Source organism: Echiichthys vipera, assembly GCF_963691815.1.
Source record: "Echiichthys vipera genome assembly, chromosome: 6".
NCBI lineage: Eukaryota > Metazoa > Chordata > Actinopteri > Perciformes > Trachinidae > Echiichthys > Echiichthys vipera.
In genome coordinates, this window is record NC_139831.1 from 8,384,603 (window position 1) to 8,403,322 (window position 18,720).

General features: G+C 39.7%; 2 protein-coding genes across 2 annotated transcripts; one reads left to right on the top strand and one right to left on the bottom strand.

The window, feature by feature from the left end:
• The first annotated feature begins 3,984 nt into the window (after nt 1-3,984).
• pdzd11 (PDZ domain containing 11) lies at nt 3,985-9,884 on the top strand. The gene is made up of 6 exons (XM_083915901.1): nt 3,985-4,043; nt 7,219-7,326; nt 8,088-8,228; nt 8,350-8,448; nt 8,696-8,756; nt 9,328-9,884. Exons 2-6 carry the CDS (start codon nt 7,234-7,236, stop codon nt 9,360-9,362), a joined length of 429 nt encoding a protein of 142 aa, XP_083772027.1. The 5' UTR covers nt 3,985-4,043; nt 7,219-7,233; the 3' UTR covers nt 9,363-9,884.
• Nucleotides 9,885-11,141: 1,257 nt separating this feature from the next.
• stard14 (START domain containing 14) lies at nt 11,142-17,579 on the bottom strand. The gene is made up of 6 exons (XM_083915895.1): nt 17,320-17,579; nt 17,035-17,182; nt 15,462-15,565; nt 15,146-15,263; nt 14,991-15,043; nt 11,142-12,505 (listed from the first exon to the last, which is right to left on the bottom strand). Exons 1-6 carry the CDS (start codon nt 17,479-17,481, stop codon nt 12,299-12,301), a joined length of 792 nt encoding a protein of 263 aa, XP_083772021.1. The 5' UTR covers nt 17,482-17,579; the 3' UTR covers nt 11,142-12,298.
• Between the last annotated feature and the right edge of the window lie 1,141 nt (nt 17,580-18,720).

The window sequence follows — 18,720 nt, forward strand, 5'->3', positions numbered from 1 at the left end:
GCCTACTTTTAAGAAATAAAAGTGACCAAACTTATTTTAAGACGTAGCTACAATCTCCAAATGGCTAAAATGGCCCACTTTCTTTTCAAATATTACTTTTGTCCAATAATACTGGCTTTAAATTGTGTTTATTTAGTGTAATTAATAATAATGTTTCTCACCTTAAGCATGGTGCAGTCCAAACAGCTTCAGATCTCTGTAATTTATTGACTGTTACACCAATGAAGTATAGGCCATAAAGTTTGTTAGTATGGACAAATGTTTTCATATAGGTCACTAAATGATCACAGTGAACCTGTGAATTAATTGAATCGAATGAATTAATGTGTCAAAGTCAGAGATTTGTCTTGAGCGCACTTACTGTAAACTCCCTTGTGTCTTTGACAGGATGCACAAGTTGCTTTCTTCTGCTGCAGCTGGCCAGCGTGTGAGTTAAGAGAAATTGCTACTGACGATTCTTTCATCCCTCTTCCTTATTTGAAACCCCCTCATTCACAAATTTATAGTACAAGTACAAGTCTATTTTCTGCTACTTTATAATTCCCCTCCAGGGCAACTAGATAATAATGCAACAAATATCTCCAAATAACATATGATTCATTATAGGCTGAAATAATTCTTGATTCACAAGCAACCCAGCGGTATACAGTAAATCTGCTGCCTCAGCTTTACCAGATGCAGCATTAAAAGTTATGTACCCTATTATTTACCCAAGTACTATTACTATTTACTCAAGTTCTGTACTTAAATACACATTTGAGGTACTTGTACTTTACTTGAGTAAGTAAGTTGTTTTGCAAAGTGTCATGCATCAAAAGGTACCGAGCCGCATGGACTTACAAGGCACTACAAAAAAGAAAAGGGGAAGAGCCGTAACATACTGAGAGCAATAGAACAAATATCATACACCATCTCTGCAGCAGCCCAGGGTCAACTGACCTGCGGCCCTTTGCGGCATGTTAGCCCACTCTCTCCCCCACTTTAAATCAACCTTCAGCTGTACTTTCAAATAAAAGCCAAAAAAATAATCTTAAAAACAAACATTCATGTCAAACAGACAATGTCAGAGCAAATATAAACAAAACCCTCCGGCATTTCAGCTATTGAACAAAACTTAAGCTTGTCTGAGGCATAGACTGAGCCTTATAAGGGCTGTTCTCTCACTATATATATATATATATATATATATATATATTCCATTTTATGCTACTTTATACTTCTACTCCGCTACGTTTTTCAGGCCAATATTGCACTTTTTACTCCACTCCATTCATTTTACAACACTGACTTGTAACTTAGCAGATTCAGATTATTAATGCAAAATTTAAATAAACTAATACCATGACCATATAAAGTAGTCGAATTTTGCTCCACTTTTACCAGCTGCAACATTAGTGATGTCTACACGTTGATGCAATCTTAAGTCCAGTATAACCTTTTATTCCGAAATGGGCCACTCTACATAACAAGTACATTTACTTTTGAGGCAAATACTTTTGTACTTTTACTTACATGTAAGTGCAATTTTGAATGATTGACTTTTACTTGTAACCGAAGAGTTTTACACTTAAGTATTAAGTAAAATATCCGAATCCTTTTTCCACCTTGAGTGATTTTAGAGTAGAGACAATGAAAGCATGTTGCTCATCTAATGCATGATTTGCTGATCTTTACAAGTTTCCATTGTGTTTTTATATGTTAGATATGCACTTTTAATACAATAATAAAACATTAGTGAACATTGTCTGATTTCCTTCAGTCAGTCTGCACTCATAACTGAATTACATGCAAAGAAAATGTAACTTTGAAAATAGTAAATGCAAACATACAAGGCTGTAATGTGATCATGCACATGTCACACGTATATGCAAAAACTATTTGCGTAGTAATGAAATGAACTTTACCCAAATTTGGCTACACACATTTGTTTATCCAACTGAGAACCTGAGCTGTCTTTCGTTGTCAGCTGAATTTGGAAAATGTGAAAATGAGAGATAGTAGCAGACATGTTGTTGGCTGTTGATGCTTTGAGACTTACATCAGCAATAATCAGAATCAGAATCAGAATACTTTATTGATCCCCGGGGGGAAATTCTTTCGTTCCAATGCTCCGTGCACAATAGAAACAAGCCATAAAGATGAATAAAGTAGAAATAAAATAAAGTAAAGACTCAAATAAAATACAATTAAAATAAATCTAAAGTAGCTAATAAATAGCCAATAAAATACAGTACAAATAAATAATAAACAATCAAGTAAACAATCTGAAGTGAGTGTGAAAATACAATCTGAGTAATACCTCAATTTCTGCAATTTTAGTCTGTAAATTATGAGCAAAATCTGAAAGAGAATAGACTAATTAGGCTTTGTAACAGGTTTCAGCGCATGTTTAGATACAGTATGTTGACATCCTTTCTGAAAAAAAAAATCAATTAGGGGTTACAAATATGTTCCACATCATTTAAATTCCAAGTAAAATGTGCAGTTGGAAAAAAGAGACACTCACGGGTCCTGTGGAACGAAGATTGCAATTTAGATTTAGAAAAAAACCCCAATACAAACAGGTGTTCGTCCAGAACTCTGCTGCCCGTCTGCTCACCCAGTCCCGCTCCCAGGATCACATCAGCCCCGTCCTCCAGAACCTCCACTGTTCCTGTCTCCCTTATGAAGCCCTCCATGACCAGACCCACTCCCTCCTGCAGTCTCAGCTCCTCTGATGCAAACCTCCTCTCTCCTCTGTTGTTAAATGTTTGAGTATTTTGAAAAGCACCTTAAAAATAAAATGGATTATTATAATACTGTATATATTTGGCATATTTTCATTTTCTGCTGAAGGTAGGTCCTGTTTGTGCACATGTGTGTATTTCGGGCCTGTGTGTAACATGAATAATAACAGAGTGAAAAAATTGAATTTCTCTTGCGGGATAAATAAAAAGTAATTCTTCGTCTAAGTCTTCTATAGTAGAGTATAGAGCACTAAGGTGCTGGTCCCATAGGTGGCAGCAATGCAACTTTTGGATGCCGGCTGCTGTAAAACCGCAAAGAAGAAGAAGAGCACTTCAACCAAGCTCATGCTGGCATACTGGGTCTATCTGCAGGGTCATAACATGTATCATCCAGCAAAGTCCATACTAGAGGACTGCTCAGAGCATGACAAATCAAACTTCAGGAGCTTAGGCTGGGTTGGAAATGCAAAAGCTGAAAGCATTGGTTGATGTGACGTGCAGTATATCTCCAATGTTCCTCTACCAGAAATTCTGGTATACAAAAACTGGTGGGAAAAGGAGGAGTGGTGGACGGGAGCAGGAAGGAGGAGGCGGTCATTACCCGCCTCAGATTAGGACACAGGGTTTAACAGCACGCTACACAGAATTGGTAAACATCCTACTGGTAAATGTAGACTGTGTGATCATCCTGAAAATGTGCAGCATGTTCTTATGGAGTGCAAGGGATATGAGAGAGAGAGGAGAGATGTAAAATCATCACTGCAAAGGGAAAAAGTGAGCTTTACGGTAGAGAACATGTTGCAAAGATCAGAAGCATTAGGAGGTATGTGTGTAAATACTTGAGGGAAACAGGCTTAAGGGATAGGGTTTAAGGCAGGGGTGGGCAATTCCCGTCCTGGAGGGCCACTGTCCTGCATGTTTTAGGTTTCTCTCTGTTCCAACACACCTGAGTCTAATGATTTGCTCGTTATCAAGCAGCTGATGCTCGTCACAGTTTGATCATTGTTAGACTCAGGTGTGTTAGGGTAGGGAGAAACCTAAAACATGCAGGACAGTGGCCTTCCAGTACCGGAATTGCCCACCTCTGGTTTAAGGTCATCTAATGTTCCACACTCCAGTCCGGTAGGTGGCGGCAATGCACCTATAAGCTGGATGCCAGCCGCCAATCAAATCCAGAAGAAGAAGACTTCCTCCACCTCTGTTGCATTTCTGCGGTACTCCTCCGCGACAGCAGGGGGCGCTGGTGCAGCACTGCACAAACAAACAGCGTTGGTTTAATACAATAAAAAGTGCCTGTGTCTACCTTCAGACTGGCAGGTGAGATAATTTGTTATTTCATGGCTGTCATCTGCGTTTTTCACCCAGGGGGAAACGAGCTTTATTCATTGTTGTAGTTCAAATGATGACAACAGTGAATATTTGTCTAAAAAATGGCGTGTGCCGAGGACGACGTTAGCGTTAGCTTGTGAGCTAACTGTAGCATTAGCTAGCACCTTGTTTACTAGTGTGAAATCATCAGTCATCAGCTGTCGGCTAAAATAAAGCACGATTTACTTCACTTTATGTCTATTATCTGATCCAAATGCACATCAGTGTATTCACACTCGTTTTAGGACTTGTATCATAGCAGTTATATTGTTATTTGTTGGTCACTGTCAGTTTTCATGCTGTAGTTAACACTAACCTAATACAGTTTGTAATAATAGACAGGAGATTTTCAATAAATTGTCAAAACCGCCAATTTGTTTGCTCTTTTCAAAGTATTTTTGTTTCAAATATACGTAGACCCCCCCCCCCCCCAATTTTTTATTAGATTTTGCAGACAGGCAAAAAAGAAAAGTACAACAGTTGTAATAGTGCATCAGCACATCAATCCCACTATCCCTCACAACAACTCGTGTCACAAGTAGTCACAATAACCATCTAAGTAAATAAAACATAACATAAGTAGATAATTAAGGTACAGTGAAACAAGAGTTAAAACTATAGACAATAGCAAAAACAGTATTAGTTTAATAGTAATTCGAGAAAAAAAAAGGGGGGGGGGTCTCTCCTTCCAAGTATTAGGAAGCATCCTCAGGAATAACAGTTACTATTACTAATAATGAAAATGTATTTTAACATGAATGCATCGTATTATTAGCAAAGATGCATTTGTACATAAATCCATTTTATACAACCTTGATAGGCCTACATGCATTAAGGTAGCCATGCACAGATACAGTTCAGCTGAAGGATTCAATGTGCCTTCCAAATCTATGTTTAACATTAACACATGTATAAATACATGTCAGTAGTGATCATTGTAATATCTTAGTATTGTATGTACTGTAAAAAGCTATGTGCTTCGTATTGGAATTCCATTGCTAGGCAACCACCTTGGTCCCATCGGCTATTATCATTAACATTCACTGCAACAGGATGTAAACTAGGGCACATTTAAAATGTTTGTTTACACAAGTGAAAAGGTTTATAGGCTTTAGCCCGCCCTAGCCCTCAGTCCCAATTTAATATGCAATTACATTTAATACAATAGCAGTCCATTGTCCCTGCTTCATCTCTTTCAACTAAGGGGTCCTTGGCCTTTGAAGACCCCTGAAGATAGCCTTTACCTGTTTTTAAAAACATAAGCGGTCAGTGGCAGAAAGTGACTAAGTACATCTACTCAAGAACTGTACTTAATACAATTTTGAGGTACTTGTACATACCTTTACTCCATTGCATTTTAGAATCAAATATTGTATTTTTGACTTCACTGTTACTATTTATTTTGCAGATTTTGATTAATAACAAAATATACACTTACCGGCCACTTTATCGGGTACACCTTGCTAGTACCGGGTTGGACCCCCTTTTGCCTTCAGAACTGCTTTAATCCTTGGTGGCATAGATTCAACAAGGTACTGGACACATTCGTCAGAGAGTTTGGTCCATATTGACAGGAAAGCATCACGCAGTTGCTGCACATTTGTCGGCTGGACATCTATGATGCAAATCTCCCGTTCTACCACATCCCAAAGGTGCTCTATTGGATTGAGATCTGGTGACTGTGAAGGTCATTTGAGTACAGCGAACTCATTGTCATGTTCAAGAAACCAGTCTGAGATGAGTTGCGCTTTATGACATAAAGGGATGACATGGTCAGCAACAATAGGCAGGTAGGCTGTGGTGTTGACACGATGCTCACTTGGTACTAATGGGCCCAAAGTGTTCCAAGAATATATCCCCCACACCATTACACCACCAGCCTGAACTGTTGATACAAGGCAGGGTGGATCCATACTTTCATATTGATGCCAAATTCTGTCCCTACCATCTGAATGATGCAGCAGAAATCGAGACTCATCAGACCAGACAACATTTTTCCAATCTTCTATTGTCCAGTTTTAGTGAGCCTGTGCGAATTGTAGCCTCAATTTCCTGTTCTTAGCTGACAGGAGTGGCGCCCTGTGTGGTCTTCCGCTGCTGTAGCCCAGCCGCCTCAAGGTTCGACGTGTTGTGCGTTCAGAGATGCTGCGTGTAACAAGTGGTTATTTGACTTACTGTTGCCTTTCTATCAGCTTGAACCAGTCTGGCCATTCTCCTCTGACCTCTGGCAACAACAAGGCATTTGCACCCACAGAACTGCCGCTCACTGGATATTTTCTCTTTTTGGGACCATTCTCTGTAAACCCTAGAGATGGTTGTGCGTGTAAATCCCAGTAGATCAGCAGTTCCTGAAATACTCAGACCAGCCCGTCTGGCACTGGCAACCACGCCACGTTCAAAGTCACTTCAATCACCTTTCTTCCCTGTTCTGATGCTCGCTTTGAACTGCAGCAGATCATCTTCACCATGTCTACATGCCTAAATGCATTGAGTTGCTGCCATGCCATTGGCTGATTAGAAATTTGCGTTAACGAGCAGTTGGACAGGTGTACCTAATGCAGTGGCCGGTGAGGGTAAGCCAACACTGGAGAGCTACTTCCCTTCATGTTTTAGGTTTCTCCCTACTCTAACACACCTGGCTCTCATGATTATCAAACCCCTGACACTCTTCAGCTGATTGATAACGAGAGAGCATTAGAGTCAGGTGTGTTGGAGGTTGGGTGGCACCCAAACCTGCAGGGCAGTATCGCTCCAGGAGTAGGGTTGGTGGGCCCTTTGTGATCTACCCAGCTGTATATAGGCTGATTAAAATGAGCTCCACCTTTACCAGCTGCAACATTAAAGTGATGAACACATTAATGCATCAATAATTGTAATCCAAGGCCATTCTGCATAACACATATTTTTACTTTTGGCACTTTAAGTGTATAGATGCTGAAATGTTTGTACTTTTACTTAAGTAAGATTTTGAATGCAGGACTTTTACTTGTACCAGAGTATTCCTACACTACTTACTGCTACTTTTACTTAAATAAAAACATCTGAGTAATTCTCCCACCGCAGCAAGCAATACACTAAATGCAGAGGAAAAGCTTTTCATAACAATGTGCTTTATTTTCTTTAGGTGTTTTCATAAACAATGGATCAGAAAATCCCTTATGATGACTACCAGCTCCCAGTGGTATTCCTGCCTTCTTATGAGAACCCACCAGCATGGATAGCTCCACAGGAGGTATTCCCCATATTAGTAGAACCACACTTGCTTAAATCCATGTATAACTCTGACAGAGGAAAAAGTGAAGTCGAGGTCAACAGAGGTTTACTCGCTTTTTACTGACACTTTCATCTACATCCTCAGGACTTTTTCAGGTGATGGAGTTTTCTTAACTGTCAGATGCTATTTACTTTGGCCCTGTGATAACAGTTTACAGCTACCTTCAGTCTGTAAAGGAAGTCAGGAAACACTCACATACTCACATCCTCCCATCATATCACTTTGTCAGCAGTCTCCAATTGTTTTGCTTTTGACAAAATAGTCTATTGAAGTGATATACAGCACAAGAGTTCTGTTGCTGACTGAAAAGGGGTCAAAGTGATTTATCAGGAGTCGGTGTGCAGCTGAAGAAAGATCAAGGAGGCGTTTATATCTGACATCAAAGGTGAACACTGACGCAGTGGAAAGCCTTGCAAAAATCAAAGACGTCGACCTTGAGAGAATATTTTTTAAGTATAAAAGAACTTTATAGGGACTGGAAGTGTTTAAATTAACTTTCACTCTCAGTAAATGTAACTTTTCTTGCAAATATGTGAAACTGAGTATGTTCCCAATCCTCGTGTATGTGATGTCCTGTAGCACCGTTCTCTGCGGGTTGTTAACTTTTGTCTTTAAGTCACAGTGTTTAAGAGGAATTTAGCTTACAGGGTCATAATGGATATCATGCCACCGCTCAGGTCGTACAATGTCATTTTTTTGTCCTCTTTGTACATTTTTAGCGGGTTCATCACCCTGACTACAACAATGAGCTCACCCAGTTCCTACCTCGCACCATTGTATTAAAGAAACCTCCAGGAGCACAGCTGGGCTTCAACATCCGTGGGGGCAAGGCGTCACAGTTGGGAATCTTTATATCCAAGGTGTGTGTGTGCGTGTGTGTGTGTGTGTATGTGTGTGTATCTCTTGTGTTTGTTACAGCTTTTACTGACAGTCATACTTTGTGTGTGCCATAATTTGTGTGTGCGTGTGATGTGTTGGCAGGTGGTCCCAGACTCAGATGCCCACAGAGCAGGGCTGCAAGAGGGAGACCAGGTTCTTTCAGTGAATGAGGTTGATTTCCAAGACATAGAGCACTCAAGAGTAAGTCAGAGCAGTGCTGAAGTTCAAGCTGAGATCCATACAGATTTTAATCAGCGCATTCTTATCCAATCTCTATTACATCTTCACTGTAGTCTGAACACGTTGAAAGACATCTGTGTGAACGGAGCCTTTGTTTTAGAACGTTACCAATGTTACATTGTTGTCAGCATTTTGCCCCAACAGTTTTTAATAGGTGATAGCCTTTTTTATTTTGATGCATTGAGTTCATTTCTTTTTCCCTCTTTAGGCTGTAGAGATTCTGAAGACTGCGCGAGAAATACTGATGAGGGTTCGTTTCTTTCCTTACAGTAAGTCTAACTCTTTGCACACATATCACAATCGTGAAGACGCTCTCTACATCATGTAAACAGAGTCTTTACTCGACTCTGCTTTCTCTTTGAAGGCCCATCAGTATCTGTGGCCCTAAATAGCAGATAAATTCATGTACAGTAATTGAGGTGACTTAAATTAAGAATATTATAAATCAAGCTGTCTGTGTGTTCCTTGACTAGTCATCATTTAAAATATAGCCCTGCTTTCTTATGTTGGTATTAAGTAGGATTTACTTGAATTGGTTTTGAATTTGTAGCATGGATTTAGCCTTTTATCACCTCCCAGACCAGTATGCAAATATTGCAGTAATACCAAATGACAGTAGAAAGGATATAGGCATAAGAAAGGCTTACATAAAGAGCATGCATCTCTCTGAGGAACCACACCTCAAGAATTTGAAGTATATCAGTCGCCAGCATACAATACCTGCATAATGTAGCTAAGATAACGTATCTGGCTGATCTCAAAACAAGGCTTGGATTCATTCCAATAACATCCTTTCTAGTTTTCAGTGCCGTAACATTGTTCTGTGTGTTCCTTTATCAGACTACCAAAGGCAGAAGGAGAGGACTGTACATTAGGTGGCAGCAAAGAGAGAGAGTGAGCGGTGGAAAGCCTCGTCACTGCACGTCATTACCCTCCTCCTACAGACTCTGGCCTCCATTCTGTCTCAGCTTCGAGATGACTGATGTATGACTAACATCCTCTTTCAAAGTCCTCCGTGTAAGAACAATAATGCTGTTATATAGTCGGTTTCTTCTCTCACCCAGCTATCTGAGTGCTCCCTCATCTACTGTGATACGTCATGATTTCTACTCCATCAGGATGTATTTAGAGCAAGTGAAGGAAGCTTGCACATAATGAATTATGAAACTGATATTCATATATATACGTACTACATATATATACATATTTTTCTACTCATAACATTTATAGACACTGCATGATTCAATTATGCATTGCCTTTATTCACTTTTCTTCAAGCCCTATAATTAGAGGTTTCTCCTGTCGTCTTAGACATATATTTTTATCAAGTGTGTACTGTACACATTTGCCTTGATGACTTATGTATACAGTAGAGACAGACAGACAGACAGACACACACACACACACACACACACACACACACACACACACACACACACACACACACACACACACACACACACACACACACACACACACACACACACACACACACACACACACACACACACACACACACACACACACACACACACACACACACACACACACACACACACACACACACACACACACACACACACAGTTAGGATTAATGGAAGTCACTGATGCAAAAGAAAATATGGATAAACGAGCAAAACAAAAACATGATTAGACGATAGGCAGGACTTGACCAATAAGATTTGGCTATGTACATTTTTGGGGGCACCCCTACATATCATGGTTCTGATGTTTTTTCAAATGTCTCATATATCGATAATCTGGCAATTGATGTAGAAAAATGTAAATATAGATATACAGAGTTGTATTTCGGTTCACACTGACACATATGGTACAGAGACAGCAGGGCCTTATGAATTGTAAAAGCAAACGAGTGCAGGACTGCTGGTAAATATCACTGATCTAAATATCACTGTGAATATACTGTTCATCCAGTTTTTTTAATATTTAACAAAAATGTATTATTATTTAGGGAATATTAAGTTGTGTGAATATAGTTCAGTGACTGCCAATGTGGCCGGAGAACAACTTAAATACTGTCCAATTCTGTTAATGTTTTATACATGATGGGTTTTTACACATCCTGCTTCTGGGCTGAAAGTTACTGTAACTAATGTATGAACTGAATATTTGAGGTGACAAACTGTTGACAAGTATAACTTCTGTTGTGACAGTGCATCATAACATAATGCTAAAACCTGTAAAGAGGTGTTTATCTGTGCATTTACATGTGCTAATCAGTCAAATCAGCAGGTTCAAGCTTTGTAAAGTAAATGTGCACACATTCAAACACAGCTGAATGCCTCCGGGTGTTACTGCAGTTTGCTAGTAAACAGTACATTTGTGTTCATTTGATTAACTGCCTGTTGCATCTCAACACTTTCCTACATAATCATTTTCATAAAAAGGGAAAACTCTTGGTTTTCCATCGGATGATCTTAAATAGTTTATCAGCATGTCGTGAAATTGACACATAAAAGAAATAAAGTTTTGAACTGTAGTAACCTTCTCTTTGTACCTGAAGAACCAGCTGGAAATGGACCGGTTTGCTCTGGTTCAAGTAGCCAAACATGTTCCGCTTTGTTGGTCGGTTTCTCTTGAGACTGACTGTGTTCTTAAGAGGAATGCAGTTTATGACTACGATGATAACCAAAGCATGTCAACCTTGTGAGGTTTATTTAAAAAAAAAAAAAAGTCAAGACATGTAACTTCAAATATGTTAAGAAGAAAGAACTAACAAGCTCAGCCTGCAGGGCTTCATTCCAGGTTATTTTCTTCATTGTGACTTCATCTGAGCTTACAGAAACTTCAAATAAATAAATAAAATAAAAGATATCCTTTGTGGTCATTACAATCCTTCAATTAAAGTGATATTCAACTGACAAAATGCAAACTTGCTATATACATTTTACACACTATTACAACCCAACTGGATCAAACGATTCCCTCCGTGAGTTCCACAGCGAGTCTCGATCCTGTATAACTGGTAATAGGAATTACATTGCACAATATCGGAATAAATACAATGAACCTTCAACCTGTCTTCCTGTACTACACGTTAAAGAAAGAAACACAACATAGTTGCTCACTAACCATGACTAAATAAAATAAAAGCCACACCATTTTAACATTTAAAAACAAATCTGTGGCAAATGTTTCTCTGTTTGTTTTGCATCATGCTAAAAATAAATGGAAAATAAGATTCAGGGTCAACGCGCAAAACTGCTGCACAAACCCAGAACCATAACAGGTTTCATGTTTTAAACAACAACTAGCCTTATTATGTCATTTAACAAAATAAGGCTCAGATCATTCTGAGCTGACCTTTAACAAAAATATCACCTATATTTTTCACCACTGACAGTAAATCTTATTTCCATTCACGGTCACTTGTGAAGGTGGACAACTACACTTCATTTCTTCATTTAAAATGTGTTCATGTGTATTTTACATAGCTACCCATTGTAAATGTAGTGCTGTACCTATGACACATCCAAACCCCGACACCTCTTAACCTGTATATTGTAAAAAAAAAAAAAAATTAAAAGCTTGGTGGCAAACACTAGAGATGTTTAGCTTAGTTCAACATGGACTGAGGTGAACGGCAATTTGATCTGTGCTCATTTCCGTCTGGTAAGACAGCTGTAAACACTTCATGCTCTTGCTCATCCTAAAAAGGCACTGATTGGAAAACATTAGGGGAGCATCACAGAGTCGGAGGTCTTGAGTCTTATTGAATGTGTGTGTATACACGGTCCATCCTCCGATCTGTCCCTCTTTGCTACCCTTCCTCCCATCACGTTGATGTGATCTAACTGCTGTCTTCGCTGTCCTCTGTGGCCACCTTAAAACTCTCATCCACGTTTTCTAGCGAGTCGCTTCTCTGTATGGACAGTAAGCCGGGGTCCATCATGGGCAGGGTGTTCTGCTCTGGGTATAACCAGGGCTTCTGGTCCGGAGAGTTCTGCCGTTTCCACTCTGAGTAGTTCTGTCCCGCCTTGTGTACACACTTCATCACCTGGAAGGAGCGGGCAAAGAGAGGATACCATTATCAGAGGGCTGCAGTCCGACAATGAGGGTCATAACACACCTTTACTCCAAGTCAACAAAGCTGAAGATAAAGCTGGTCGCAGTAAAACATTATGTGGCAAGCAGATACACGCGTCTATTCACAGCTCAGACATAGAGGTCAAAGGCAGAATGGGTAGGGTTTTTTTGCGCTTGAGTTTTGTAAACAACATTCAAAAGGTGGCTCTCCTCGGCAGCAGGTAAAAGCAAACCCCAAGGAAATTATCACAAAGATTCTGCAAAAGTACCGCAATGAAGGAACGTTGGCTTTTTGTTCATTTACACAGACCAAGCATAAGTGGCATACAGCTGCCCCAGTTGTAACTTTACATAGGACAGAGTGTGTGAGCCGATCACCACTGTTTATGAAAAACTCAAAGCCGACCAAACCCACAAACTCAACTTCTCACATTATAGTAGCACACATGTCATAGAGGAGGACAGGAGTGCTGTGACACCAGCATGTGTGTTTGAGAGAGGGGGAGAGACAGTGGACTATTGCAGGCAATGTCTCTGTACGGTATTGATAACTTTATAACACTGCTTTGTCTCTTATTGACCTTCCTGTGGGTCGTTTTTCCCTGCCGGCTTTCCCACTCACTCAGATTTTGGCTCAGAGATAGAAATAGATCTGTTCCCCTATTCCGTCTCTGAGCCTTTCACAGACGGGTGTTATGAAGGCGCAACAGCCCCGCAACAAAGAGGCTGTGTGAACAGGGCTCCAGATTCACTTCTCATATGAGAACAAGCTTTGTTTGATTTTCGCGTTTTGCCTCGCTATATTTATGTCTTTTTCGTGCTGTGGCCGTCATTTTTGTAGCTTCTTCTTAGATGCGTGCTTATCATCGCCCAGAAATGAGGAGATAAGAGAAAATCCAGGCAGAGGGCAGGCTCTCTGTAGATAACAGACACCAACCCACACTTTGATTGTTAGGAAATTTCTACTCATTGTGCCTTTAAATGTAACAACTACGCAGATATTAACTTAATATTAAAGTCATATTTCAACCATTAACATTATAACAAAAGTCTTTACGGGGCGGCTGTGGCACAGAGGTGGAGCGGGTCGTCCTCCATTCGAGTGGGTGAATGTGACAAGCGGTGTGAAAGCGCCTTGAGTAGTCAGAAGACTAGAAAGCCTCTACACAAGTACAAGTCCATTTACCAGGTTCATTTACATTCTCAAGAATAAAATGGCGACTCTTTAACTATCTACACTTTAAGCTGTGCCTGACATTGTAGGTAATTTTATATTTTTTCCATCTGCCATAGTTCTCTAATGAAGAGCTGTAACGATTTGTCATCTAATCGATTAGTCAATCAGCAGACTATTAACATCGGAAACTATTTTGATAATCTTTTATAAGCAAAAATGAGACTGGTTTTTGTCTTCTGTGAGAGTAAACTGAATTTCCTCTGGATCTGAAATGATCACCATGGTCTTTAGGAAAATCTGGTGGACATTTCTTCCCTATTTCCTGACACTTTTTAGTCAAAACAGTTCATCAATACAAGAAAATAGTCACCAGTTATTAGAAAACACTCCTCCTGCAGAAACGTAGCGAAACCCCACAAGTCTCAGCTCTGTTAATTGTGATTGTAATCGTGTTTAAACTTTCTAATTACACAGACTTGTATTTATGGTAATTCTTTTTGATCTTTGAGTTTCTGAGATTTTACCCTCTTTAGGTTCTTCTTAGGATTTTTCTGCTTGTTAGCTCACTTCTGATTTTATATTGTTCCTCTAAAGTAAGAGTTTCACAACACTTTACATCTCTTTATATACACACACACAGTATGTATTACCTATTACGCATATGCATGAAGACATTCCTGTATACATTCGGTTTATTCATCTGCAATCCCCGTCTACTGAAAAGTTAGATTGTTTTATGTAATATACTAAACTTCTGCTCTATTTCATGTGTTGGATTCTCATTTAGCTTTTCTGTTTGCCTGATTTTCTTGATACATACTTAATGATATTTATTCAGTGTTAGAGGGAGCCTGAGATCCAAGATTTCAGTTGTCAACGACTTGCTTCTGTGTAATTGTTGTGCACATGACATTAAAGACACTTGAAACTTCTCACACACATTGATACACTTTGGTCTTTAGATCTGAAGAGGATATGAAACCTGGAGAACGAGTTCTGCCGAGAGAGTAACAGCTCAAGCTGAGATACTTCTTTGTCAGCAGCCTTACCAGGACGGGCCCTTAAATTGGGTTTCTATGGTTACCATTGTCCTTTAAGACATGTGAAACCCTCACTCCCTTATGCGCACACACACCTATTAACACGGTGTTAAATCACCATGTGGACACACACCCATACACTGATACACAGTTAATGTATTTTTAACCTTATCACCTTTAACGCTGCTGTTGACTAGAAGTAAACAAAACTTTTACTTGTTGCATGTTGCATCACTTACCCGCGGAGCGAGAACTTGAGAAGCTTGGTTCACCACCCACTTTGGAAGAGAACCTGGAGCAGAGAGATGAACTTTTTAAAAAACAGCTCTGAAAAGTTTTGTCAAGAATTCTCCTTTTGAAAAGAATAATGCGGAGGGTTGGTTTACGGTCATACCTCTGGGGTCAGCTTGTGAAAGGTATATAAAAGTGCAGCTGTTTGGACCTGTGGGCTTGATGAAATATCCAGTGAGGATGGAAATGGCCCTCACGTACTGCTTGCGAGGAGGGTACTCCTGCAATTGAATCAAAACAGTTTGCAGAATGAGAAAAACTACAATTTCGACTACAACACATCTGTCAAGACATTGGACAAGTTATGCAATGTGAACATGTGACACTTTCAGTTAAGACAAGTGTGTGTAAACCTATGCACACAGAACATGAGAGCGCTGTAGAAATGGCATGTTTAAAGACGAGAGGAGGTGACATACCGGGTGTTTGACTGAGAAGTTAATGATGATATACTCGTCTTCCATCACCTGCCATGAACGCAGGCTCACCACGTCTCTGTCCTTTATAGGTTGTGGACAACCCCCTGTAGAGCACAAAAAACAAACAAACACACAAATCTGGTTATACAGTGGTCCTTCATTAACTACTTTACTCACCACGAGCCCCCTTGTTATGACAGTAAATACACCAGTGGAACAGGAGGGTGCCCATTCTCCAGTAACTAACAAACACGTGGACAGAAGAAACAGGTTCTAATGAATTAGAAATGGGAGTTAAAAAGAGTACTTCACCCTTAAAATGGTCGTCTGTAAGTCAGTTATTGTTTGGTTCCTTGAATTCTTGAAGGACTGGAATTACCGCCTTGTGTTTGTATGCCTTCGCCAAACAGTCAAGTTGCTATTTACATTCAAGTTTGTCCAGACTTACATAATATATGTTGTGAAGACTTTGAAGGAGTTAAATAAATACAAAAAAGTACTAAGTGTGTTATGTGGTGAAACATAAACGCTTCACACATGAACCAGACAGCACAGGAGCTCTATACAATCAGCACAGTTTCAAGATTAGTGTCACTAATCCGGACCAAATGTCTCCCCTTCTGTTCCCGGGTTATGGTGTCGAATAACGGTCAGAAACATTATGATGTCACAGTGAAGTTGACCTTTGACCTTTAGGATATAAACGTCATCACTTCCTTTTATCCTATTTGGCATTTGTGTGAAGTGTTGTCACTATTAGTGTAAGAATTCTCCAGTTGTGGACAAAAACGGTGGCTCAGTGGTTAGAACAGGCGCCCTGTAAACGATATATTTAGCGTCTGAATTCATGGGTTACGGCCAAAAATGTGCTTTGTGTGGTCACAGCCACCTTAACCTTTGACCTACAAAATCTAATCAGTTCATCCTCGAGTCCAATTGGACATTTGTGCCACTTTTGAAGAAATTCCCTCCAAGTGGTTCCTGGGGTATTCACAAGAATGGGACGTACGTACCGCCGCATAAAAAAATAGCTCAATCCAAAAACAATGTGCAAATTCTTTGTTCGCTATGGAGGAATGCAAGAAACACTAAATTTTCTTTAAGAATTAAAGCCAACGCGGGGTGAGTAATGGATATAGATAAGACACATTTGAGGGTGACTGCACAAATCTGGTTTAGGTATGTAATAGATAGATAGATAGATCGATGGGACACTGCTAATAGTTGCTTAATATTTCACTATGAATCAAATTTAATGTGCATATCAGTGCTTTTAAAGAACATGGCGCTCATGTGAAACATCAAGAACTTGGTGACAAAAAAAGTAAATATAATCATTGATTTAAAACAAGAAAGCAGCATTCTTCCGTATGAAAATATGGTATAAAACAATATCTTTAGATGCTGAATATGGACTTTTCCTTTGCAGTGGTTCGTAGGCAGGTGAAAGTGAGTCAGGCCTGCACTGTAGACTAACAGGTTTCAGGTTCAGAGACAAAAACACACACACACACACACACATAAACACACACACACAGATCACAGTGATAATTGAACAAAAAGGAGTCCTCACATGAGTAGTAGCCCACATCGGCGTTAGCAGAGAGCCGGGCAATGTCATAACTTTCCTTCATGGTGGGGTCCCACGTCTTACGGTACGAGCTGTCGTGAAGGACATCGTACATGGTGGCAGCTGCTACATCTTTGATTGTCATTTTACACTGTGACACACACACACACACACACACACACACACACACACACACACACACACACACACACACACACAGGTTAATATTACTATATATACTGTATATACTGTGAGGACAGTACCCAGAGACAACAACCAGACACTCACCTTGATTTTGTGGACTTTGGGGCCGTGATTCTTTTCATTTGCAGGAGAAACTTCGATCCACACTTGCATCCCATGCTTATCGTACTTGTTGTACCAGTTGTCCGTGGATAAACACTGCTTTCTGAAGTCGGCAAAGACCGCCTCGTCGGGTAAAATAGACATATTCAGAAGTCTGACACACACAAGCGCGCACACACACACACACACTCCCTCAGTAAATCCGCGCAGTCCAGGTGAGCTGAGAGTGCTTTGACCTGGTTCACCCCTGAAGAGAAGTGTCTTCTGCGGCGGCTGCTCCTCTGAGTATATCCGAGCTGGTCCCCAATCAGGTCGAGCAGGATTTTTTCACTGTTGAATTCCTGAGTCATACCTTCAGACACCTCTACCGCTGACGTCACGGCACTTCCGGAGTCCAGGTGTGTTACGCCCGCAGGTAAAGGCGCAAAGGGAGTGAATGACCGGAAAGACTGATCCTATTAGTTCTGAAGTAATAGGACACAGAGACTGTAGGTCAAACCTGATGCCAAAGGAAAGCAGTTCATTTTAAAAAGAAGAGCAGTGTTGTTGTGTTTTATAGTCAAAGTGTGATAAATACAAACAGGGTTGCATAGAGTAAGTAGGCTACACACTCGTGGGCTGCTCAGGGGAGTGGGTGGGGAGAATTACTCAGAGCTGATGCACAGGATCACGACTATAAATGTTAAACAATAAAAGCACAAAAACACTCACTACATAATAACATAATAATTCAATCGTTAAATGTCCTCATAACTGGGTCTACAGTTAGTTTTAACATCTCTATATATACAAAAACTAATAAAAAGTATATAAAAAAGTTATATTAGTATTTTATTTGTAATTATATATAATCATCAGTCTTCTATTGTCTTCATCAGTTACAAATATACACTCATACACATGTGCCCTACATAATTAATATCAACCGGTTTGCTTATTTATAACAATATTGATTTCTTTTTTCGTTCAAAAGAAAAAGAAACTAACAACAAAAGTACTACTTTAAACTAAGGTTCTAATAAAATACAAAAAAAAGTATCTTACTTCATCTAATTCTTCCTAAAACGTGGCTATAATAGTTATCCCTAAAGCCATTTCAGTCAAAAGCAACTGGACTTGATTATGAGTCGAAGACCTGGACAAATGGGAACATTCACAGGCTTAAACTGATACAACCACAATTTCAAAAGAGAATAAGAACAAAAGGCTCAAACTACTTATGTAACACTTTACATGTAAGTCAGTGAAGTAATTCAAATAATCACAGTGGGACACAGGGCTGCTAGTATGAATAGGCTGATATTCATGGATATTGGCAGTGAGATTAATGAAACCTCTGATCATATTGTTTTATTCACATGCTTTCTGTAGCTTTTGAGCAAA

Bases quoted from the DNA above. Each gene is read 5' to 3' on its own strand.
- stard14 (XM_083915895.1), bottom strand. From the start codon at position 17,481: ATGTCTATTTTACCCGACGAGGCGGTCTTTGCCGACTTCAGAAAGCAG. The intron at 15,264-15,461 runs GTATGTCACCTC...ATTCAATTGCAG, and splicing joins ACTTCTCAGTCAAACACCCG to GAGTACCCTCCTCGCAAGCA. The intron at 12,506-14,990 runs GTAAGTGATGCA...CGCTCCTTCCAG, and splicing joins CTCAAGTTCTCGCTCCGCGG to GTGATGAAGTGTGTACACAA.
- pdzd11 (XM_083915901.1), top strand. From the start codon at position 7,234: ATGGATCAGAAAATCCCTTATGATGACTACCAGCTCCCAGTGGTATTC. The intron at 7,327-8,087 runs GTATTCCCCATA...GTACATTTTTAG, and splicing joins CATGGATAGCTCCACAGGAG to CGGGTTCATCACCCTGACTA. The intron at 8,229-8,349 runs GTGTGTGTGTGC...ATGTGTTGGCAG, and splicing joins TGGGAATCTTTATATCCAAG to GTGGTCCCAGACTCAGATGC.